Source organism: Syngnathoides biaculeatus, chromosome 2 (assembly GCF_019802595.1).
Source record: "Syngnathoides biaculeatus isolate LvHL_M chromosome 2, ASM1980259v1, whole genome shotgun sequence".
NCBI classification, from domain to species: Eukaryota; Metazoa; Chordata; class Actinopteri; order Syngnathiformes; family Syngnathidae; genus Syngnathoides; species Syngnathoides biaculeatus.
Genome location: NC_084641.1, coordinates 23,309,571 through 23,335,313, shown reverse-complemented (window position 1 = coordinate 23,335,313; position 25,743 = coordinate 23,309,571). Strand labels below are relative to the sequence as shown.

Sequence of the window (25,743 nt, the reverse complement as noted above, 5' to 3'; positions counted from 1 at the left end):
TGCACATGAAAACCGATCCAGCGCAGTGCAGCACGTGGTGCCTAATTGCTCGGCCACACCATGCCACACACTCTACTTCATGTTTACCTGACACAGCCCACCTCCCACTCTTAAAGGGGTACACTCATAATTACAAACACCGCCCAGCTTTAGTTAGATGTAGAAGAAAGACGAGTTAGACATGCTGCTTATATGTAATCTAGATAAGTAAGTTTCTTTCGGCTTCTCCCTTACGGGGTCGCCATAGCGTATCATCTCAGATGAACGCACATATATGTTTGGCCCAATTTTTACGCCGGATGCCCTTCCTGACGCAACCCTTCTCAGGGAGTGGAGGCCGCAGTGGGATATGAACCCACAACCCCGGGTTTACCAAACCAGTGCTTTAACCACTGAGCTACAGGGCCTCTATGTGTAATCTAGATAATAATGGCAAAAGTAAAAAAAAAAAAAAAAAAAAAGAGAAATGCTATTGCTTTAATGAATGTAGGAGTATATGAATAATAATAATGAAGAAAAAGTGGTGAAACTGGATGAGATTTTCTCTTTTTTTGAGTGAGAAAGGTCTGGTCTGAAGCCAAAGTAGAATGTGCAGGATGAGATGGTGTATAATCTTAAAATTCCACCTTGGCGCAGCCAAATCGAGGATGAAAGCACAGACAATACAGTGCACAAAAAGCTAATTCTGTATTTTAAAAATAGGAGACCTCATAACATTAACCTTAAAACTGTTTGGTAGCATCATTCAGCTTTCAACATGCATTGCTAAAGATACTCGCCAAGCAATAATTCAGTTTTACACCAAGAAAAAAAGACGGGCATATCATTGTGGGTTAAAAAAAATGAAAGTTGAATGCGACATTTCAAATTTACAGTTCATCGTAATGTATTTTTTTGTTTGACATCTTCATTGTAAGCTTGCAAAAACACAAAATTGTTCTGATGGGAATGTAAATGCTGTCATCTGAATCTTTTGAATGACGCATGTGGATGACATTGATCTAACCACTGTGCATACGTCTGATGTTGCTCACGGTGGTCAAAGGGGGCGCTCACGGCCTTAGTGTGTTTGCTCAGACACGTAAAAAAATTAGAGGGAACGTTGATGCGCACCCATTTGTAATTCGCCTGAGTTCACATTTCAAATTCGTTTTGGAAATTGTGGACGTCACCCTCTGGACCAAAGAGGCAACGAGCCATCCGGATTGTTATGGATGCAAGGTTCAAAAGACAGCAAGTATAAGAATTTGAGAAGGGGATCAATACTTTTTCATGACATAGTAAAACAAAATATATTTAGGGGAATGTAAGAGGAGCCCAGAGGACCCAGAGAGAATGGAGAAAATGTAAACCTTTGGTGTGAGCCAAGATTTGAACTGGTCAAGTCCCCACATAGATAGCTCTTTTATGTCACACTGATCTGTGAGGCAAACTTGCTACCCACTCGTACGCCGCTTGACTATTTGATGCTCTTTTTGTTTTCAAGTTTCAAAATCTTTTACATTCCCAGAGTCTTGTAAATTAATTCAAAATCGTATGCAACGTACCATGTGATGATTCAGCGTGAGTTCCACGAAGCTCGATCACTTTCGATGCTGTGACATTGCAGATCGAGGTAGGGTCGACTAACGTACGGGTGGGAAGCATCATCTTCGGCAACAGGGAATATCCCAACAGCGCAGCCAACACTCCGATTCCCAGCCCTGCCCCCAGCCCGGCTCCCAGCCCGGAGAAAACATCCAAGCAAGTGTCGGAAGAGGCTGCCAAGAAAATGCAACATCTGACCGTCTGAATCGGGACACTCACAAGTGCTTCTCTTCTCAATCTCTCCACCGTAAGAGAAACAATTCAACCGTGCAAATATGACCAGCGGTACAAACTATACACATACATTGAGTTAGCGTTGGCAAATTATTGTGTATTAAATAGCGTTCCGATAAAGTTTTTATCTTTTTCACACTAAAAAAAGTACAGTAATTCTATTCAACTGTTGTTGATTACCTACAGTAGGTTTGAGCTTCCCTAGAAGATGTACTGTACACCTGTTAAAATCAAATATGTTTTTCCAGTAATAAGCTGAGTTGACGGACTTTGTGTGGTGATGTTACTTTCGACCAGTCTAACCCAACATGCTTGACTGTCTTGTACATTTTTGTTGTGCATCTGAAGCAGACTTGATTTAATAAATCTCTCATCCCTTTACAATGGCTTTTTTTTTTTTCTATTTACCGTAATTCCCGGCCTACAGCGCGCACCTGGTTGTAAGCCTCACCCTGTATATTTGTAAAGGAAATACTATTTGGTACATACATGGGCCGGAGCCGTGTAAAAGCCGCAAGTGCCCAGATTGAAACACGAGATATTTACTAAGAAAGACGGTACACAGAGAGTTTAACGCTAGCGCCCCTGCGCTCACAGGGCCGGTTAAAAAGGACCTGTAAAAATCACTAAGAAAGGGTAGTAACACACTAGCGCAGTGCTAACAGGGCGGAACCGGTAAAAGTCACTTCCTCGGTACATATATTCCACCGGTTTCACTCTTACTTTTTCCGCTCGAGTGCACCCTTGCGGGTGTTAGAAAAAGGCACAACTTTGCCGCATCGCCACATAAAGCAAGGGTTGAAAGCATGTGGAAAAAAAAAGTGCTTATAGGCCGGAAATTACGGTGTGTGTATATATATATATATATATATATATATATATTTTTTTTTTTAACTCATTTGTCGCTTGATAGGCGCAAAGCCAAGAGTGGTTCACAGAATTCTATGTAGGCAGCAGGTAGCTACATATGTAGTGTGAGGGAATCTATGCAACGTGGTTTTCTTTTAAATCTGCTGTATGCTAGGATTGTAGCAGGTGGTTGATCATAAATTATATAGATTTCAAATATTGTCTTCAGGATGTCTTGAATAGAGCATTTTAACATTGTTTGGTTTGAGCCTTGCTCTGAGAGACACCCAAGCAGAGCAATAAACATGTCCACTGCTAGTGTGTGTATTTCTTGTATCTAGATTTATCAAGTCGTGGTTTATGACATGGCAATTTCTGTTTCGAACAAATGTCTTTATTAAGCTGCATAGGGAGGTGACAATCACAACTTCAATCCTAGAGCACGATCTGGTTGACAATACTGCATCTAAAAATAATTTGATATTTAAATGAATCTGTAAAAATTGAAAACTCCATACACTTGTGATTTAAATAGTCTTCCCTGTTGAGTACGGCATAAGTTAAATGAACCGAGACCATCTTGTAGTACTCCCATGCAGTAATAAAGTAGAACAAAAACCCAGACCAACAAGCTCCAATGTGCAGACCACAGATAAGCGGATTTAAACAAATATTGCATGAACACCAAAATGACTTCTACCTACAGTATAATCTACCCTTAGAACAAAATTATTTATCAAAGCCTTCAACATTTTGGAAAAAAAACCTCCAATTATGCCAAAGATTTACACAATACTAGTAACTACATAGTTACAAGAATGTGTGCGGTTTTGTGTACATGTTTTTATAGTTTTTCCACTGACGTTCTTTGACGCAAATCTTTAAATGCCCTATAGTACAGCTTTTTTTGTCTTTTTTTTTTCCCAAGGTGTAAGCACGAGCCAGAAGGGACGTTGGCAAATAAGAATATTTCTAATGGATACTGAAACCCCAAAGAAGCGATACAACACTAAAAAATACAGTAAAATCTGCTGATGCATAACCAAAAGTTGCCTAGTGTTGTCAAGCAAATAAAACAAAGAGGGAGAGAGAGAGAGCGGCAACTCAGATGTTGTGCGGTTCTAAAATATTGAGAAGTGCCTTTTAGAATTTCCACATTCCTTCATCATCCATGGTCGATACACAACAACAACAAAAAAAAGTCTGCCTGAATTCTTGCAGCAAGTTTTGGATCCAGTCATTCAGGTCCGTCTCCAAAGCTGTCTGTTGTTCCTCGTCACTGCTCATCTTCACACTCAGGTTAAACCAGTTTCTTAGCTTCAAAGAAGCTCTTGAGGTGCTTCATCTGCCATATGCCCGTGCTGATGAGGATGAGCGTCTGGGCGATCGACCACCAGAGGACGCGTTGGTTGGTGCTCTCACTGGTCATCCGGAAACGCTCCTCTCGATACTGCACAGACATACAGTGAAGAAAATAAGTATTTGAACACTCTGCTATATTCCAAGCGCTTCCACTTAAAAATGATGGAGGGGTCTGAAATTTTCATCGTAGGTGCATATCCATTGTGAGAGAGAGCTTATCAAAAAAAAAAAAGTCAAGAAATCACAATGTATGATTATTTTTAGCAATTTATTTCTGTGATACAGCTGCAAATAAGTATTTGAACACCTGTCTATCAGCTAGAATTCTGACTCTCAAAGACCTGTTAGTTCGTCTTTAAAAGTCCACCTCCACTCCATGTATTATCCTGAATCAGATCCTCCTGTGTGAGGTCACTAGCTGTATAAAGACACATGTTGACCCCATACAATCAGTAAGACTCAAACTTGTAACATGGTCGAGACCAAAGCGCTGTCCAAAGACAACAGAGACAAAATTGTACAGCTCCACACGGCTGGAAAGGGCTACGGAGAAATTGCCAAGCAGCTTGGTGAATAAAAGGTCCACTGTTGGAGCAATCATTAGAAAATGGAAGAAGCTAAACATGAGGGTCAATCTCAATTGGACTGGAGCCCCATGCAAGATATCACTTTGTGGGGTCCCAATGATCCTTAGAAAGGTGAGGAATCAGCCCAGGACTCCACCACAGGACTTGGTCAATGACCTGAAAAGAGCTGGGACCACCGTTTCCAAGGTTAGTTGGTAATACACTTAAGACGTCATGGTTTGATATCATGCATGGCACGGAAGGTTTCTCTGCTTAAACCAGCACATGTCAAGGCCCGTCTTGAGTTTGCCAATGACCCTTTGGATGATACAGAGGAGTCATGGGAGAAGGTTTTGCGGTCAGATGAGAGCAAAATGGAACTTTCTGGTCATAATTCCACACACCATGTTTGGAGGAAGATGAATGATGAGTTCCATTCCAAGAATACCATCTCTACTGTGAAACATGGGTGTGGTAGCATCATGCTTTGGGGGTGTTTTTCTGCTCATGGGACAGGACGACTGCACTGTATCAAGGAGAGGATGACTGGGGCCATGTATTGTGAGATTTTGGGGAACAACCTCTTTCCTTCAGTCAACGCATTGAAGATGGGTCATGGCTGGGTCTTTCAACATGACAATGACAGGAAAATGAAGGAGTGGCCCCGTCAGAAGCATATCAAGGTTCTGGCGTGGCCGAGCCAGTCTTTAGACCTAAACCCAAGAGAAAATCTTTGGAGGGAGCTGAAACTCTGTTTCTCAGCGACAGCCCAGAAACCTGTCTGATGTAGAGAAGACCTGTGTGGTGGAGTGGGCCAAAATCCCTCCTGCAGTATGTGCAAACATGGTGAACAACTACAGGAAACGGTTGACCTCTGTAATTGCAAACAAAGGCTGCTGTACCAAATATTAACATTGGTTTCCTCAGGTCTTCAAATACTTATTTGCACCTGTATCACACAAATAAATTGTTAAAAAAAAAAAATCATATATTGCGATTTCTGGATTTTTCTTTTCAGATTATGTCTCTCACCGTAGACATGCACCTACGATAAAAATTTCAGACCCCTGCATGATTTCTAGTTTGGAGAACTTGCAATATAGCAGGGTGTTCAAATACTCATTTTCTTCACTGTATCCTTCAACCTTTGGAGCGCGAAGAAAGGTCAAAATAACAGCTAAATCTCAAGTGTCACTCACCCTTTGGTAATTTTGCTCCTTCTGGATCTGTTCCACCTGATCAAGAAGCTGTCTGGCACGCAGCTGCAGCTCAGTCAGTTTGTCCTTGGCTGCAATTTCAGGGTAGTTATTGGTATGTTCTCCAACCTGAATATCCAGATGTACTCTCTGCAACATGGAAAGTTTTCCAGTTAGAAATGTACACGTTAAAGGGCTGTTTGTAGGAGTGTGCAGGACATTGACACTGATGTGCGATCCTCCAACGAGATCTGCTAAGCTCCAAAATATTTTTTTCCCTGCATTTTAAATTGTGTGAATGCAACACTAGTTCTGAAAATGTCATGTTTTTAAACTATTTGTTTTATCAGCTGGGAAAAATGAAAAACCACAAATAAACTCAATCCAATGTTCTTTAGCAAACAATTTTAAACCAAAACAACAGCACCGCTAGGACTGAAAGTGTTGAGATTTATTCTATATAAATGAGGACACGACATTACGCCAGCAAACAGCGCTCAGGTGTACTAAAGCAAGCAAACTCGAGGTGTGACAGCAAAGTGAAGTATCAGGAACTGAGTCCTACCAGTTTCCCACCGGCAAATAGCGCCATCTTGGTGGAGTTGGAGTGCAGACATAACTGGTGCTCCCCTGGAGTGTGAGATGTGAAGGTGAAGCGACCGTCGGATCCATACTGCCGAGACAGAATGACCTGAAAGGGTCGAACGTGGAGTTACATTTTCTCCGTAGAGTGGAACGCCTCAACATGCGAGCCATCATTACATAAACCAGGGGCGGTCAGACTTCTTTACCCCAAGATCTACTTTTCAAGCAGCCAGACCGATCGATCGATGCATTGAGCACCCCTGACCTAGACAAACAAACCTTGGATTTTCCTCTGGCTATTGTAGAAGCCACAGCTTCTTTCAAAAATGTGAACAGTTTTACTTTATTTTAGTTGTACTGCAATCACTTGTAGGGAGAGGTGTGTAGTAACGCAAGACATTTATTCTCTTACTCAAGTGACATTTTGGATATATTCTACTTGTCAGAGTAGTTAAAATGCACAATACTTTTGAACTTATACTCGAGTAGTTATGTAAGTAAGAGTCATCTATTATTGCATGCGCGATCCATTTTCAAACTTCTACATAGTCCGCTGTTACGCCAATCCAACATTACCACTTCTGTCATTTGACTCCAATTCAGACGGTACAAGGCATTCGCACGACCACACACAAAGCCATCAGTCCATCCATCCTCTACACCGTTTATCTTATTCACGGCCTCGGAGCGCTGGAGCCTATCCCAACTTACTTTGAGTGAAAGGCGGACTACACCCTGAACTGGTTGCTTGTCAGTCGCAGGGCACATACAGAGACAAGACAACCATTCAGACTCACATTCATATAGTCAGCCAGTGGGAACTCAACCTAGGCTGGGTGCACTGAAGTCAGGCTACTGCAGCGCTACACCGTTCGTATCACGAGCCGATCGAAGTGACTCCTTTTTGGGGGGACAGACTCTGAAAAACAACAGCTTTATGATGCAGTGTAGTCTTGCATCTGCCCAAACGTGGCTATTTCAACCCACTAATAACTTGAGATCTCACCTTGCGCAAAGTGTCGTATGTGTCTATTCTATTGGTAACAACCCTATTTTATGGTCGTCATTCATGCTTTTATCTAAAGTAGCGACTACTGTAATGGTCTTCTGACTGGACTCCCCAAAAAGAGTATTAAACAGCTGCAGTTCGCATTCTGAACAAAACAAAGCAGTCAGAGGATATAACTCCGATCCTAAAGTCCTTGCACCAGCTTCCACTCACCTTTAGAATAGATTTTTAAAGTTCTGCTACTAGTCTATAAATCACCAAATGATTTAGGTCCTGAATACATGAAAGAAATGCTTCCGGAATAGCAACCCAATCGAGCTCTGAGATCGACTGACTCGAGTCAAATAGTGGAGCGCAGAGTCCAAAGCAAACATGGTGAAGCAGCATTTAGCTATTATGCTGCATACAAATGGAATAATAATAATAATAATAATGTTGAGGTCACCCCAAGTGGGAATGTTTTTAAATCCAGGTTGAAAACTCTTATTTTTTCTCATATGTTTTAAAGTATATCCACTTTTTAATCATATTACTTGCACTGTATGCGGTTTTAATTTGTGTTTTTTTTTAAATATATATTTTGTTCGTCATTTTTATTGTTTTTATCTCTTTGTTTTCAAATACTTTTAATCGTGTAAAGCACATTGAGTCACCTCGCGTATGAAATGCGCGAAACAAATTTGCTTTGCTTTGCATAAGTCACTGTAAAACTTGCTTCTTTGGGGATACGTGCCATGCTGGGAATCGCGCTCTCACCCTCTCACCCGCGTGCACGAACGCAATCAATAAGGTCGATGAACACTTCATTCAATCATTTAAATGAATTAAGAAATACGTTTCTGTCGGGCCCAATCAATGCATTCGTATTTGGAGGGGCACTTAGAAATAAAATGGTAGCATTTGTGTTTGGATACAATGCTTTAATTTAAAAAAAAATCAATCAATCAAAAGTTTCTCAAAAATAGGCTTTTTTTTTAGGGGCCAATCACAGAGTTAAAAAAAAACAAACAATTCTAATCACAAGATGGAGCAATGCCTTTATTTATAGGACCAGTTCATTTACTGTGTACAATTGCGTACTTACAGTAGTTGCTCAAAAATATATATATTCACAATAAATAAAGTATCTCCGTTCAATTATTTAATCAGTAAGGCATCGCGGTGATGCAGCTGTAAAGGGTTGGCCTCACAGTTCTGAGGTCCCAGGTTCAATTTCGCCCCCGCGTGTGTAGAGTTTGTATGTTCTCCCCATGCCTGCGTGGGTTTTTTATCCGGGCAAACCGGTTTCCTCCCACATCCCAAAAACATGCAACATTAATTGGACACGCTAAATTGCCCATAGGTGTGATTGTGAGTGCGGCTGTTTGTCTCTATGTGCCCAGCGATTGGCTGGCAACCAGTTCAGGGTGTACCCTGCCGACTGCCCGTAGACAGCTGGGGTAGGCTCCACCACTCCCGCGACCCTCGTGAGGATAAGCGGCAAAGAAAATGGATGGATAGATATCGAAGTTTGGAAAGCCCACTAAATCTATTGTAGCGGTGTTTTCGAGCTCGCCTCTCCCTTGTGTTGTTTGAATACCTTTGCGTCAGGATCCTTGATCTCGACATGCATCCCAAGACCCGGTGTGGATGGGAGAAAGGAATTACTTTGTTTATCCCAAAGCTGCGTTCGGTACTTTCCTGTAAAGAGACAAACACAACCCAAGAAGTTATATTATTAGGATTAAAAAAAAGGCAAGAGTCTGGAGCTTACTACATCGTAAGAAATTATATCACGAAAAGGCCTGACGTTTTCTGCTAAAGCCGTTTAGGTTTAGTTTCCTCTCACATTATGAGTACATTTGTCTACATTTTGCTGTGTAAAGCCCCACAAAATATTTGATGTACACCAATGAAAACCAGTACTTAATATTCCATCTAGAACAATTAGAGGGGACTGGAAAACGTGGGTCTGGCATTTAATTATAATGTTGAAAAACAAACAATTGTTTCATCAAGTGCCTGTGTGGGTTTTCGCTGGGCACTTCGGTTTCCTCCCACATCCCAAAAAACATGCGTTGATTGAAGACTCTAAATTGCCCGTAGGTGTGATCGTGAGTGCGACTGTTGTCTGTGTCTCTGTCCCCTGCGATTGGCCGGCAACCAGTCCAGTATCCCGCCTCCTGTCCGTTGACAGCTGGGATAGGCTCCAGCACTCCCCGCGACCCTCATGAGGATAAGCGGTTAAGAAAATGAATGGATTTTTAAGAAATAATTTAGTACATTTCTTCCAAATGCATACCTACCTACTTTATTTATTACTATATTTTTGGATTAGTAGAAAATGAGAGGGTGATATATATTCCAAAATAACTGGAGAATAAAATCTACAGTAGAAGAATCTACAAGAAATGGGAATATATGTGATTTCAACAATCACTTGTTGACTTTTAATTTAACAAACCAAGGTTTACAGTATCTGAGTGGATATTAAAAAAAGAGAGAGCAGTTTCATAATCCACGTGTCAAACACAATGTCACAAAACCGGTAGTTGCCTTCGGTATCAGCCTTGACACTCGTACTGACGAGTGCTGAAATTGAGAATCTGCGCTAATGGTTTCAAGGTTTTCTTTCGTTTTTTTTTTTTTTTAAGAAGCTTTTATAAAAACAATAGAGTAAGGGACCACGATTTTGAAACCACTTTACCAACAATCATGTTCAGCGCCTCGACTCGCAAGACAGCTGGCAAAGCTAAACTAGCTTTGCCGAGCGACACCGTTGGCAACGTCTTACCGATCACCATCGTTTCGTCTGGAATCTCCTCAATGAAGCATTTTTTCTCCGTCTCGCCAATGTGGAAATAGAGTGCATAACTCGGATGAAGCCAAGCGGCCAGCAAAATAAATCGAAGTGCAGCGGCAGCGAGCATCTTGTGAATGAAGCTTCTTCCACCGAATGTGCAGACGGCAGCGTCGTTGTGTGTGGCAGTGACGTCTTCACCGAACGCGGAACAAGGAAGGGGATTTCCTTCGTGTACAAAAATTTGTCCTAGATTTTGTCTCATTACCTGCATTTAGTCGATGGGGTTCAGCAAGCGAAGCCAACTTGTTGTGTTCTTTTCTTGAAGTCACACCTCTACACACCATCCACAGTGAAGAGCCAAAAGTTGCAAGGATATAATTTGCCAATTGCCGAGGTAAGGAGGCGGAAGACCAAATCTTATGGGCACGCTAAAATGATCTGCCTGACAGTCTAAACTCGGGGTTACAATTGGGTGGGTTTTGCTAACAACACTAGCCTCGTCATGTGTTTTACAGTTAACCCCAACCCACGCAGAACGTTTTATGAGAACGTGAGCGTTTAGGAGGAGTGGGTTATTAGCAGATATTCACTCTGTTAATGTCCGATTCTTTGAATGTCGACAAGTGCGCCTGAAAAGCTGACGCTGTCAATTCCAAGCTAGCTAGCTGTGTAGGCTAAGTGTGTAGCCGTGGAGCAGACGCCTGCCTGCCTGCCTGCCTTCGGTGGCTAGCTAGCTAGCTAGCTGGTTAGCGAGCGACTCCCTGGCTGCTTCGCCGCTTTTCCGGATAACAACACTGAAAGCGAAAACCAGGTAACACGAGATCACCCGCTTTTTATAAACGTTTGCTTGACGTTTTATTTTGTTTCGCTGATGGTGTGTCAATCTTGTTTCAGTAGTGTGTCTAAACATGATCATTGGCATATCGAAGTGTACACAAGACAACTTTGCAGGCAGGGATTCGTATTCATTAATATCGGGAAAGGAAAAGTGTACTCTGATGTATTTCATGATGACATTATGTGAAAAGAAAAAAAGACCTATACAGGGATATTTGCCCGACCCGCGTTTTGCTCTATCTGTATTGGGATGACGTAATGTTTTTCTTTGTGGTCACAGACGACGTTGCTTTTGTATCCATGTTGGTACGGCATTGATGGTTACGTTACAACAATGTGGTTCAGGGATCCAGTCAGCTGCGGTGGAGGGTTTAAAATGAAAGTAAACGAACAGGCTCGTGTCACCTTGCCAGGCATTGTTTGAAAATGCTTTGATGTTTGTGTTTACATCGGAGTCCGAGGATGGTTCAGCCCCAACCTGACGGTCCACTGCAGTGGGACATGTCAGGAGAGGATAGTGGGGGGGCTCTCAGGGTCCCACCAGAGCTGGCAGCCAATGACGTGGTCACCAGGTTGCTTGGAGACAATCAGCAGCTTCGAGGTATGTTCTCCAGTAGATTAATATGGTTCGCAAACATGATTGTATGGCAGATGGGGATCAACTCCATAATTTCTTTTCACCTGCTGTCCTTATTCACCTCCACAAAGCTACCACATCTCTTTATATTTATATATATATATATATATATATATATATATATATATATTATATATATATATATATATATATATATATATATAACATGATTCTTATTACCATTACTTTGTATCTCAATAACAATATGTGTTATTTATAATACTAGTATAATGTATATTGTATAGAGCCATGTATTTTAATAACTCTTTTGCGATTGTATACCAGACTTATTTGGTCAATAGAAAATGGAGAGATGCCAAATTTGTAATCAATTTGAATCATCGTGTCTCAGCTAATGCTATAGTTATTACACCATGAAAGAATCCAAAGCATGATTCACTGATGGAGAACTCATTCAACGTCATTTTAATTGTGTGGCGTGCGAGTTCAGTGCAAAATTGAAAGCAATATAAGTAGTGTACAGTCCTACAAATTTAGATTAGCCAATTCACTTTATCTCAGGCCTCTTAATTTTGGAATACCTTTTTATGAATTGCCATTCTGATTAGTTATCGCTACTAAAACACTGAATTGTGTCCACCTGTTTGACAGCTTGTACCCCTCCCCGTACGCTGTTTTTTCAGAGGCCTTGAGGCGTAGCAACCTGGCCTTGCGGCAGCGCTGTGAAGAGATGGAGGGATGGCAGCGAAAGACGAGGGAGGATCGGGAATTTCTCAGTTGTCGTTTCCAGGAAGCCAGGGCCCTGGTGGAGAGGTTGGCCCAAGAGAACCATTCTTTACAAGGCCTGGTGAATGGACCAGCCTCCTCATCTAACCACTGCTGTAGCGCCAGCCAAACCGAAGGCCCTTTTCCAACAAAGAATGGCCCTCTAGATGCACCACAGGTTTGTTCATTTAAAATTATTTGGACTCATTCAATAGGCATTTCATTTAGTCTGTTATTAGTTAGTCCTATGCAGTTAAAGTCATTAACAACAACTTGGTGGAAATATGCTGTAACTGTATACACAAAGGCCCAAGTCAATAAAGATTCTAATCTGCAATGTTTTTGCAGTGCAGATACAGTGTGAATCTTTATTAATAATTCTAAACACATGAAGCTCGACATCAAGGATTAAACAAGGGACGTTACAAGTCACTTTCTGCTTCCAGGCAGCGCAAATCCTGCGGTGTATCACAATTGTCCTTTTTGGAATTCTCAAGTTCATTGATTTGATTCCGACTCATATCTCTTACAGCAATGGTCCATTTGGTCTTTGCTGATGATATTTGAAAATGGGTGTATACCATTGGCGGCACGGTGGATCAGCTACTAAAGCGTTGCCCTCACAGTTCTGAGGTCGCGAGTTCAATCCCGGACCCGCCTATGTGGAGTTTGCATGTGCCTGCGTGGGTTTCCTCCGGGCACTCCGATTTCCTCCCACATTCCAAAAACATGCAGCATTAATTGGACACTCTATATTGCCCGGCTGTTTGTTTCCATGTGCCCTGCGATTGGCTGGGAACCAGTTCAAGGTGTACCCTGCCTCCTCTGAGGTACATTCAGGGACAGTCCATCAATGGGAGTGAATGTATTCTTTTGTAGTAGAGTATATAATTGCAAAGAGGGATTACAGTATTCCCTCGCTACAACACAGTTCACTTTCACGGCCACCCTATTACAGGGATTTTGTGTGTCATTTTTTTTTTTACAGTGCAGCATGCTCTTTTTAGTTTTTGTTTTATTTTTTATTTATGTATTTTTTTTTTTTACAGCGTATGAAAGCGCATTGTGTTCTGTGTCCTGATTCGCTAATGGACAAGCCACATTGTGTTCTGTGTTCTGATTGGCTATGGGACTGTAGACCATTGTCACACCTGACCGCTGCTGCGGGGCCTCCGCAACCCATTGTGCTGCGGCGGCGGTCCCGGTACTTTGGGTGGGCGATCGCACAAAAAAAAAAAAAAAAAAAAACAGGGTGTGTCCAGGTGCCTCGTCATTAGAAAAAAAAGAAAATTCTGCAGCGTGAAAGCACACACGAAAGCGTTATCTCCAAGCCAAGCACAGATAGTGAAGGGCAGGGACCCTTAATCTGATTGTCCATGTACACACGAATGTGTGTGCTTTTGAAATTGTCATGTTCTGGGGCTTAATTAAAATGATAACAACTGGAAACCAGAGCATTCAAGTTGCAATTGAGAAGTAAAGCACGTCAGCATCTCTCCTTTCTCTTCACACCTCTGATAGGTTTCCTATATTTGTCAGTGGAATCTCTGGTGTATGTTGGGAACATATTAAGAGAACTGATTAGCAGACAAACCAGAATTTGGAAAAACGCCCACGGTCTTTGCAACAGTCCCAACCTGTTCCTAATCCTGAATGAATAAACAAATGAAAAGCAAACAAAACATGGAGGGAAATGGTACAGTAAAGATCATAATATCAAGCAAACAACTTGAATAAATTAATCGTTGTTTTTCATCTTTAAGATGCTGGGTCAGCAGGCAAAGAAAACAGTAGAGGAAGCCGATCAACACACACAGACAACACCCCCTCGTAGCTTGGTAAGGTTTGAGTGGACACCTGCAGCATGCTCTGGGGGTTGTCTTATATTTACGTATTTTCCATCTAATGAGCATGTCTGTTCTAGGGTGATGCAAGTGTATGTAGCTCCATGAGTAGTGCCCTGCCAACCCCCCCTACCTCCCTTACAGAGGTATCGGGGGGGTCAATGGGCAGGGGAAATGGCCAGGTGAGACTGCTCACTCCAACCCTGTTTTTCCAATCTAATCTTTTTTGCTCCTGCCTCTAGATCATTGGTTCACAAACATTTTTTTGCAGCACCCCTCTTTTGGAGATGAAATAATTTCCAGTCGCCCCCCCCCACACACACACACACACACACCTCACACACACAAACATACTCTCTAGAAATACATGTAGCCTTAGCTTTCAATAATCATTGATTACTGTAGTGGTCACATTTACAATGAAAAAATTACACTGGCGCGTTTATCAAGCCACCAAAAATAAAACGGTTTCCCATTTCAATGGACTCCTGAGCTGTTTGCTCTATCGGCACTAATTTTTCTCATCTATTTACTCATGCAAACATCTGGGTTCCCCAATAAATTAGAGCAGCTATACTTTTATATTGTCTGCCCATTAAGCTTCTCATTAGTATTTTGGTAAGCGCTATCTTTAATAACAGCTCCCTGCATCTGTTCATCCAGAATTCCATCACAATGCATGCCTTTGTCTGCAGCCCGTCGATGGCGCGAGCGACTTCTCGCAAGTGAACAGCCACCGAGAAAAGATTGAGGACACCATGCGAGAGCTGAAAAAGAAAAACGAAGAGCTGGAAAGGCAGAGGGACGAGGGCGAAAAGGAGAGAGAGCGAATGCGTCGCTGCATTGATCAGCTGGCGGCCAAACTGGCCCAGGTACAGGGTAACAGTAATCCAGTTAACACCATCAACTAGGGATGGGCGAATTATTGATTTTATGTATCAAAGCAAGTTTCTCAATAGAATTTTTTTTCTTTTTCACTTCTCTGTGTGTTAAACCTTTTTTTCTTTCTTCAAGAGTTTCAAGTCTGTCCCCACATATGCACTGCTGACACTGCGAATAGAGAGGAGCTAGTTTACAGAACTAGAATCACTGTTACCAATTGTTCTGGCACCTCAAGCAATTATTTGTTAAAAAAAATGACTTGTGACCAGGTGATGGAGAATTTATTTGCCCCAAAACATAATCGGCCACAAATATTTGTTTATGGGGGGCGAGGACAATAATAGGACAATTTGCTATAAACACACACTACCAAATATTTGGGGGCTGATGTATTGTACTGTATTGCATTAATGTTAATATTGCAGTTATATACCGTAAATCTTACCTCGAAGTGGCCCATCTTTTTGTTTCAACTCCATAAAGAAGAAAAAAAAAATCAGTGTAAATGTAGGCTTGTTAACCTTATGGGTAGTTTTTCCTCCCATCTCACCATAATAGAGGCAAATGACAGGAGGTGGGGTACACCAGGAACTGGTTGCCAGCCAATCATAGGGCACATACAGACAAACAGACACACTCACAATCACACCGAGGAGCAATTTAGAGTGTCCTATTGATGTTGCATGTTTTTGGGATGTGGGAGAAAACCCATGCAGGGACGGGGAGAACATGGAAACTCCACACAGTCGAGGCCGCGATCAAACCGCCTCAGAACTGCGAGGCCAACACTTTACCAGCTGATCTATCGTGCAGACAGACATAATATTGTTAATTCATTTGGAATTATAATTATCCAAGTTCTACTGCTCATAATAACATTTATTTCAATTGTCTATAAATCGATTGTTAGTAGTGTTGCTTTTTTGCAAATCAAATTTGAATTTGGATGCGCGTGAGACCCAAAAAGACTTACACATGATTGTCTTTGACAGGCAAGCAGTGCTCCTGAGGAGGGTGGTCAACATCGAACTGAAGCCCAGCACTCCTCTGACTGGTATGACATACTGTTTCACAGCTGCTTTTGTGTTTATTCTCTTTAACACTACTAAAATCTCCAGTGTGTCAACAACGCTTTGCTACCTAGCATCACGTCAATTAATCCCACGCACATACAGTAGAATCTTTGGGTTGAGTATTTGAGTTCTTGTGGGTTTTTATTCTTGTAATCAAAGCCCTGTATTCCCTGTATATCTACCTCCTCCTCCCTTCATTCCTGTATCTTGTTCCAGCTCTAGCCTGGCTAAACTCACAGAGCAGCTTCAGGCCACACAGGGCAGGTGAGCCCCCAGCTCTGTGTGGCTTTTCTATCGGTCAAATGCATGTTAACTCGCTGCTGTCTTGTTCTGGACTGTGGCTGTTGTGACCTCTTTTGTGTTTGTGGAGCTTTTTTTGATTTTGCAAATGTGAACAGTTAATCCAGAGCCCAAAACACGCCTTTTTTGGTTTATTTTAAGGTGGACACAACAATGAATATTGGGGTCATTTTAAGTCTCTTAATTGCAACCTTCCTCGCTCCTCACTCCTCAAAACATTAACATTGGCTCATGTCTACAGTTCCCTGGCAGAATTTATGATTTCTTGGTCATTTTTCAGAGGATCTAAATGATGATAAAAACTTTTCTTTCATTTATGCTTAGTACTTGGGTGAAGCCATTTATTATCCAACAACCGTGTTTACTCTTTTTTTTTTTTTTTTTTTAAATCAGGATGATAACAGAAACTACACAAATGACCCCGATCAAAATGGATGATGGACCTAGGATTGGAAAATTATAGAAATGACATGAGCTCATTGTGCTAAAACGTTACAATGTTGCAATTTTCAAGTTCACATCTTGACAAAAACTTCCATGACCAAATTTGTTCATACCCTTTCTCAATACAGGCTTATTCTTTAGTCTTATCACTGGTTCGAATGCTCTTGATGTTAGACGCAAGGCTAAATTTGTGAGCTTGTTTGACATCTAGGATAAATAATTTTATAAACACAACAAAAATTGGGATTATTTTCTCTTTTTTTTTAATCTTTTCTGGATCATTCTCTGTCATTGTCATCTTTCTGCATTATGTAGGCATAATTTGATTTCACCAAACATTTATTAGATTTGACAATGCAGCATTTCTCATGGATTTTTTTTTTTGTGGACATTCATTTTTTTCTACCTTGAATGAACAATTCCAATTTTTAAAGATAATCGTGATTCATTACTGACTAGGTATCGTGAGCTTGAGGTGAAGCTTGACTACCTGCAGAAGAGTTCTGCTCAGCGCGACAGAACGGAGGCTCTGCTCAAGCAAAAGGACAAGGATTGCGAGACCCTCAAAGCTCAGGCAACATCTCTCTTAGCAGAACTGAATGAGAGGCAGAGCTGCCTGGACAAAAGTGAGCAAGAGCGGAAAATGCTGGAGGACAAGTACGCAATACCTTGAAGGGTGCATTTCAGATTTGCAATATGGTCCGCATGTGTGATCTTACATATGATGTTTCCTGTACTTCTATGCAGGTTGTGTAGTAAGGTGAAAGGCCTGCAGGTGGCAGAGCAAGAACTGGAGCAGCAGAGGAATCAACATCATGTGAACATGGACAGGCTTATGTTGCAGATTCAGAGTTTGGACCAAGCCCTGAAGACAGAAAGACATGTTGTCACTGTGGAAAAGTGGGCTCACAAACACATATGCAGACACCCAATACTTCTTGTTCGATTCTGAAACCATGATTATCCATACTAAAATACTCATACTGTATTTGTGAAAACATCTTTTACTGTGCAACATTATGGAAGGTTGAATTTTTTTGGGGGGGAGTGGGTTTGCTGGAAAAAAACAGGCCACACTTTTTGGCAGTACAATTCTGCTTCAGTCACTAGGCTAACAACAGGCAAACAGTCGGGGGAAAAAAACAGAACAGGGTCCTGTGGTAGTTTTCCATCTACATTACCATTTTGATATCTGTCAGTTTCCCTTAAACTATCTCTGGGGATCACATGCTTATTATCTTCTTCTTCTTTTCCTTTCAGCTTGTCCTGTTAAGGGTCGCCACAGTGTGTCATCTTTTTCCACCCAAGCCAATCTCATGCATCCTCTCTAGCCCCCACTGTCCTCATGCCCTCCCTCACAACATCCATCAAGCTTTTCTTTGGTCTTCCTCTCGCTCTTTTGCCTGGCAGGTCCATCCTCAGCACCCTTCCGCCAATATACTCACTCTCTCACCTCTGAACATTATCGCCGGCCTCACTATTGTTTTATAAACTTTGCCCTTCATCCTAGCAGAGTCTCTTCTAAATACCAATTTTATATCTAATCATCGAGTATTGGTACAATTATAGGGGGACTTTTCAGTGTTATTTGCCTGCAAGATTTGAATTAGGCCTCACCTCACTAACCCTTCCTGCCCTCGGGTGTCCGACCAAAGCCACGCATTCACTAACGTCCACCTATAAGTATATATATATATATATATATATATATATAAAAAGAAGTCAACACTAGCCACATCTGCTTCCCTGGTAGCAATGATGATGATGATGGTCAAATCCTCCATTGTGCTTCTGTTTCCTTGATTTATGAGGGATGGGGATTTTTTTTCTTCCAGAGGATGGATGATCTGTCATAGTTTCAGCAACCCTTCTGAAGCCCAACATAGGTTGCAAAGGGTGTGCTCGCTATGCGTGTGCACGGGGGTGCATGGCAAATGATTGACACCTTGCCAGTCACACCCTCCTTTATCTAAGGGGTTGTTTTTGCTTAGCTGCTGTTTTTTTTTTAACTTAGATGTGCAAGATGTGGCCAGAAAGGGATGATTCTTCACAAATATTTTTTTTCATTATTTTTTTCATTTTGTCAGGTCATACTGAAAGTTCTGACTTTTTTTGTTTATTTTTTGAAATTGAAAACTCCCCCTTGGAATAAATTACGATATTCAATTTATGTCTTGTCTTTTAGGAAAAAACTGACACAGCTTCAGCATGCCTATACGTGTCTCTTTAGAGACTATGATTCGAAACTCAAGAGTGAGGTAAAATAGAGTCAATGAACAATAACCTACACCGCTTTTGAGGTCTGTTTCTAATACCAGATGAATTACATCCATCTGTATGTACCACCCATGGTTTCCAGGGAGGAGATGTGCGGAGACAATTGGAGGAGGCAGAGCGAGCATTGGCCCTAAAGCAGGACCTGATTGATAAGCTAAAGGAGGAGGTAGAGCAACAAAAAGGCTCACTGGAGACGGTTCCTGTCCTCACTGCACAGGTACAAGTTTACAGTAAGAGGCCACTCAGCTAAGTGGAGAATCTCGGCTCGAACGCATCAGGTGATATTGTTATCGTTTGTAAACCATAAGATTTACATTTCGGTAAAACTGGAACATGACTGCACAACTTGGTTCAACACAACCAAAAAAAAAAAATTAATCAAGTACCTGTAGCCTAAAAGTAATACATTTCATTTGAAATGAGTCACTCAGTCTCTAGGTTACAGTCTATAAAAGGTGCCACGTGGCAAAATTGGTGATATATTCCGACTCATCCTTACATTCCAACATTCCTGTTTTGACTTGAAATCAGTTCTGCTCCCTGTTTAGCTCGTTCAGTCCCTCGGTGTGTTGTAATACAGTACCTTTTGTTTCTTCATATGATGTGTGGGAGTGCTAGTATGTTTCGTATGGTGAATAATTTACAGGCTCACGTGGCTTTTTAAACCCTTAGTCAAATTTCCTTTGTTCTTTTGCATATAAGAAGCAGTGGCATGTGGGCATGTTTACCCTGTGCATGTATTTTTAGTTAGAATTAAAGTGATGTAACAGTATTGGGTCATATAACCTTAATTTCCCTCCACTTTAATCTGTCTAGGCTGAGATCTATAAGGCAGACTTCCATGCAGAACGAGAAGCAAGGGAAAAACTAAACCAGAAGAAAGAAGAGCTGCAGGATCAGCTGAATCAAGCGTTGGCTGAAATTGAGAGACACAAACAGGAAGCCACATCCCGGTAAATATGTCTTGTCCCCCCAAAAGCCCCACGCCTGCTTGTCTCAATGGTGAATCAGTCCATAAAGATAGTAGTTGTTACCCTGATATCTGTTAAAAGTTTTTCCCTGCACTTTGAAGAAGTCAAGAATATTTGAACTGAATTAGTAAAATACCCCAACCACCTCATCTGGCTCCTCTCAATGTGTCGCAACACTGAGCTCTGCCCGGATGATCGAGGTTCTCACCCTATCTCTATTGGGGAGCCCCGACACGCTGTGGACGAAACTCATTTTGGCCGCTTGTATCTGGGATCTTGTATAGGTGAGACTAGAGTAGGAACGTAGATTAACAGGTAAATAGAGAGCTTCACCTTTCGGTTTAGCCACTGATCTAAAAACAAAAAAGACTGGATAGATCATTGGCCACCAAAACTGAAGTCGGCATCTTGATACTCCCAAAACAACCATGCTCACCTGTGCCGCGACAGCGATTAACTGCCTTAATCGCTACTTTCGTGGCTGTGAGAAAACATTCCACAGTAAATTACAAAGATTTACTTTGACACTGTTAAAGTTTGTTTGTCAGGTTGTTTTTTTTATTTTCTGATGATCTTAATTCACTTGAAAAAAAGTTTTCCTTACAGTTGTTGTTGTTGTTGTTCACTGTTCCCTCTCTGCTTCACCTTTTTTGGCCGACGATTTTTCGCAAAAAAGCGATGTCAATATTTTCCCAAACTTCATCAGTAGATAAGCAAGAAAACACATTTTCTGGGAAATTTTTGATGGATTTCATAATACAGAACTCTACAAATTGAATTTGGTTTTCAAATCCGAGGAAACAAGTTTAAATCTTCTGTCTGAAATAGGACATCGCAGAGACAACAAATGAACAATGTGTTTAACATGTATTTTCCCACTGCGAGTCCTTATTTCGAAAAATATATCTGACTGATTGACAAATGAACAATGTGTTTAACATGTATTTTCCCACTGCGAGTCCTTATTTCGAAAAATATATCTGACTGATTGACTTAAAATTTAATGTTTTTATGACAAGAAATGCTTATTTTTTTTGCTATGTTATGATGATATTGCTTCACAGCGTATTTTGGGAAAAGTTAACATGTCACGGAAATCGGGCCCAAGGTAATATGCAAGGTTTCTTGGTAGTCATGGTGTTATATGTCTTTCCTTTGGACTTAGCCAATTTTGGTTTACCAAGGCAAATTAAAAATCCTTCATGTTACCAAAGCTGAAAAAATGTCGAGCTCACATGACCATTTTTAATTCTACATGCCAAACTGCCAAACTTTAAGAAAAAAACCGCCATAATCCAATAAGTAAAAGATGGCGGCCAGCTGGCTTCAACCAATCGAGACACTGCTAGATGTGTATGCGCTATCCAGTTTTTTTAGATCAGTGGGTTTAGCTCCATCTGTTATACACTGAACAAAATCTGCATCACTGCAGACACTGCACCCATCCTCCTCTGGATCTCATGTTCATGTTTTCCATCACTTGTGACCAAACCCCAAGATATTTGAACTCCTCCACTTAGGGCAGGATCTCGTCTCTGACCCAGAGATGACACTCCACCCTTTTCTAACTGAACACGGTAATTTCAGATTTGGAGATGCACAGCCGGTTCACACTCTGCTCCCAACCATTCTAATGACAGTTGGAGATCATGGCTTGGTGAAGCCAACATAACCACATCATGTGCAAGAAGCAGCAATACTGAGGCGACCAAACTGGCCCCCCCTCTATGTTTTGGCGGAGTAGTTCATGCTCGAAAACGCTCGATTTTTATAAAATAATTCTGTAAGAAAGAGATGACCAAAATAGCACCACATGGACATGAAAGAGCCATTACCAGTTAAAGAAAATGGCTGATTTCAGTTATTCCTGCTGAGGGTGTCGCAGTCTTTTATTAGGTTTGGCGGGCCATTATTTTTTTTCACAGGCCAGGTAACCCTAACCCTTGAATTCATGTTCGTTGTATTTGTTTTGATATTTACATTTCTTTGATGATCCTAAACATGGGGAAACTGCGCAAAAATAGAGTACAAGAGTTTGAGTAGGGGGGGGTGATATTTTTTCACGGCATTGTACATTATGAAAGGAAAATAATCTTTGATTAAATCATGAATAGATTATAAAGGTAGCCACATCTTTCACTGTTTCAGGGCACGTATGGAGCAGATGAAGCTGAGACATCAAGAGGACCTTCCAGCCCGAGTTCCACACATTCCACCTCCACAAGGTATATATCACTACTGAGTAATGGTACAGAGACCCTGATCAAACTTTAAAGGTCAAGTGTCAGCCCTATAAACATTCTAACATAGATATTGTAATGAAAAATACACATAACATTATTCACTTCAATGTCTATACGAAAAAAATAAATATGAGCAGAGAGCGCGTCATCCATGCGCAAAGTTGCGGAATTGTTATTCGACGACATCCAAGTGGTCGCCATATTGGCTGCATCTCTGTCCGTGATGTCACCCTGGACATTTGCCATTGAAAATACGCTGTGGACCCTACTATGGGAAACAAATACGCCCCTTCTGACACGGACGCTCTTTTTGAAGAAGACAACATCTCACAACCGAGTGAATTGACCGGGGCAATATTACCCTTTTGTTTCGAGCCATATTTAGATGATGTGCGGATCACGGCCAAACCGCCTCCCCGTCTGATCCACTTCCGCGGCGGAGATGAGCCATCGCGGCCCGGTGCCACGACGAGCCACCCCAGCCGACAAGGCCGGTGGCCGGCTGCGACCACCCACCCCGGTCGGCCAGGCTGGCTCATTTTCGGCGCTAACATGGCTTATAATGGCGCGGAGCCGGCCAGCTTTATGGCGTTGTTCGTAGCCTCCGCCGTCCATGATGAACAACACCTCTAAGCCGGGGCGCTTTACGACGTTGTTGTCGCACGCGGCTGAGTGCGCCATTGTCAGCAGCCTTGCACATCGACACATTTAGCACGCCATTCATACATACGCGGATCTTTTGTTACGTCACGAGAGACCGATTTCGTGGTCCGCCCTAAACTATTATTTTTTTTAGTAGCTGTATACACACCTGCCTGTCAGTTAGAACCCACGAAGCTCTTGTCCTTTGCAGCCGTGCAATCCATTTTTCATGACAAACCGGGTCTCTTGCAAACTTATGAATGGTAAATCCATCCTCCCGAGTGTTCAAGCAATGTCCAGCAATGCAACGAGCCGGCATTTTGGCTAACACAAAGAACCAACGAGCTACCTTCCCAGAGGTAAAACTAATAGAAACAGATGAGTCCACTTAAGGGCGGTCCTGCCATGTACATCACTTCCTGGTTCTTCTTAAAAACAAATCCCTGGTGAGGATTTTTATGGCGGGAGTTACAAAAAGCTATCTACGTCAAAATCATGTTTTGGCGTGAAAAAAACGCATGGGTCCGTGTCGGCTGCTGTTTTTTTCATTAATAACGTAGTAAAAATCATCCATATCATGACAGTGGACCTTTAAAATAATGATCAAAATGAGACTTGTATCACAATAGTTTTCCATTGCCTCGTCTCAATATGGAGGCATAAGGCTCCGTATTTTTTTTTTTCTATCAGGTGGATTTTCTGCCGGAGCTTTCAACACGGCACCTCCTCCCTCCATGTACCGCAATCCTGGATTGGTGCCGACTGGTGATCAAGGTGCATCAGGAGCGGAGGATCTGCCAGATTTATGTTGTCCAAAGTGCCAGTACCAGGCTCCAGACATGGACACACTGCAAATTCATGTCATGGACTGCATACAGTAACAGAACCAGAGTTCATCTTACCTTCAACCGTCATAATCATACATCGACCAGCCATACCGTTATAATCAATGACAACTCAATTGAATAATCTTGTCACCTTATGGCTGTCGTACTTATCATTGGTTATTTATGACTTTTGTTGCCATTTTGCCCTCAAAAGTTGATATTGAATCAGAATGTCTGTAGAAGCGGCTAATACCTACCATATGGGATCTGAGGAAAGATATCCAGTGAGCCAACAACAGGATAATGAGTGTGAAGTGTAAATCACAAATTTTGCACTTTTCAGCTGTACTTTTGCTCCACAGAAAGATACTAAAGCACAAACATTTATTTCTTTTACGAATTACATCATGTTTAGCTGATTAGCCGTGCAGTATTTGACCTCAGCACGCCTTTTCATGCCTGAACATTTATGCTGTGCAACCAGAGTTTGACATACTTTAGATATTATTCGTATTATCAGGATGGGGGCTAGTAAGCCTGGCAGTGCCACCGGCCACGCAATGCCAATCACCCTTGTAATGAATTGGACTGCAGGAAGATAAGTTCCAACTGTTGACTTGACCTACAAAGTCCATACACTTCAATCCAATGTTGGTCCTTTCAGATGTACTGAACAGTCAGCGCCAACCTGACCTCACACAAACTTTGTAAGTGCTGTCATTTTAATGGCTTGGTGTCATAACACCTCATCAGAGGTCCTGCGGAGTCCATGTCAGAACTTTTTGGCTCCTATGCAGTATTATGCTGTATTTTGTTGTGACATGGCTGACCAGTGTAGACACAGTCTTTTCCCAGCTGGGTAAACATTTTTGTAGCTGCACCTTACTTGTACTTAATTCAACACCTTACATCATGTTAACCCTATAGAAATGTTTTAAACGACTACGATGGAATCAAGATGTGCCAAAAAAAGGACTGTTCTTATGAATGAAAAGAAATTAACCCAGCATTTCATTCCTTCTGATCTGGTCCACCCATTCACTTTCTTTTGTAGCTTTTCCATTCTTCAGTTCTGTTCTTTTTCCCACTCTTCCCAGGTTCCGCCTCCTTTTCAAATGTAATTGCTTGCCAGAGACATGACGAACAAGATGCGCATTTTTTACGGGGTTTGTAAACAGTCCCTGATGCCTTTTTTTTTATTTAGTTAAATCTGCAGAGATTGTGGGATCATAAAGCAGGTTTGGCTTATGTGTGGAATTTAATGTTTGGTTTTAATTCTGTCATCCACTGTTATTTATCCATAAATCAATTTTTCAAGTCGCTCCTCCTCACAAGGGCTGGGGGGTGCTGGAGCCCATCCCAATCTACTCCTTGTGAAAGGGGGACTACACCCTGAACTGGTCCCCAGACAGCCGCAGCGCGCACCGCTGTTATAAAATTGTTTATCTTTAGACCCGAGATGTTCGAAACAAAAAAAAAAAGTAATTTTTCCAATCGTCCTTGAAGGGTAAACATGAGCGCATAACCTAGTGAGCTTTAAATTAAAATGTATATACAAAATATGGTATGTTTTGGTCAATGTTGCAAGTCTGCGTTACCTCAAAACATATCTGAACTAGAGATGGTTTAAGTCACTGAACAAAGTAGCTATTCTCTAGGTACTGTCTGTGTATACTGTTGATTGCATCACTGCTATGTCACTGAGGACCTTGATTGTGTAGTCTTCCCTGTAGCTATCCAATTATCTGAATGTATAAACCATTGAGGTTACCCCTTTTTTGTGATTATTGTCTGTAACGTTGGATGCGCACTGTTGATGTTCAGAAAATTGTTGACAAGTTCCAAAATAAACCAGATGTTTATTGGCTCA

At 41.6% G+C, this 25,743-nt stretch overlaps 3 protein-coding genes across 11 annotated transcripts in view; 2 read left to right on the top strand and 1 right to left on the bottom strand.

Annotated features, from left to right (window-relative positions):
- plpbp (pyridoxal phosphate binding protein) overlaps positions 1–3,592 on the top strand; it is a 17,049-nt gene extending 13,457 nt beyond the window's left edge. For all 3 annotated transcript variants that reach the window (XM_061841854.1, XM_061841863.1, XM_061841848.1), the window contains exon 8: positions 1,610–3,592. In XM_061841854.1, coding sequence (XP_061697838.1) covers positions 1,610–1,792 — 183 coding nt within the window. In that variant the 3' untranslated portion in view covers positions 1,793–3,592. The remainder of the gene's footprint in view (positions 1–1,609) is intronic.
- tmed4 (transmembrane p24 trafficking protein 4) lies at positions 3,521–10,564 on the bottom strand. 2 transcript variants are annotated; one of them, XM_061841931.1, is made up of 5 exons: positions 10,436–10,564; positions 8,968–9,068; positions 6,360–6,485; positions 5,798–5,944; positions 3,521–4,120 (listed from the first exon to the last, which is right to left on the bottom strand). In XM_061841931.1, the coding sequence occupies exons 1-5, from the start codon at positions 10,512–10,514 to the stop codon at positions 3,971–3,973; spliced, it is 603 nt and encodes a 200-aa protein (XP_061697915.1). In that variant the 5' UTR covers positions 10,515–10,564; the 3' UTR covers positions 3,521–3,970. The 2 variants fall into 2 exon arrangements, with proteins under 2 accessions (XP_061697915.1, XP_061697911.1); XM_061841927.1 differs by lacking the exon at positions 10,436–10,564 and adding an exon at positions 10,162–10,412.
- Positions 10,428–25,743, top strand: ikbkg (inhibitor of nuclear factor kappa B kinase regulatory subunit gamma). Of its 6 annotated transcripts, none has more exons than XM_061841892.1 (15): positions 10,428–10,564; positions 11,463–11,608; positions 12,289–12,548; positions 14,134–14,208; positions 14,295–14,396; positions 14,910–15,086; positions 16,089–16,150; positions 16,386–16,433; positions 17,373–17,570; positions 17,661–17,813; positions 19,099–19,171; positions 19,273–19,407; positions 20,007–20,143; positions 22,310–22,386; positions 23,737–25,743. In XM_061841892.1, the coding sequence occupies exons 2-15, from the start codon at positions 11,470–11,472 to the stop codon at positions 23,925–23,927; spliced, it is 1,827 nt and encodes a 608-aa protein (XP_061697876.1). In that variant the 5' UTR covers positions 10,428–10,564; positions 11,463–11,469; the 3' UTR covers positions 23,928–25,743. The 6 variants fall into 6 exon arrangements, with proteins under 6 accessions (XP_061697876.1, XP_061697860.1, XP_061697867.1 ...); XM_061841876.1 differs by lacking the exon at positions 10,428–10,564 and adding an exon at positions 10,841–10,981 and having other exon boundaries at positions 11,288–11,608; XM_061841883.1 differs by lacking the exon at positions 10,428–10,564 and adding an exon at positions 10,842–10,981.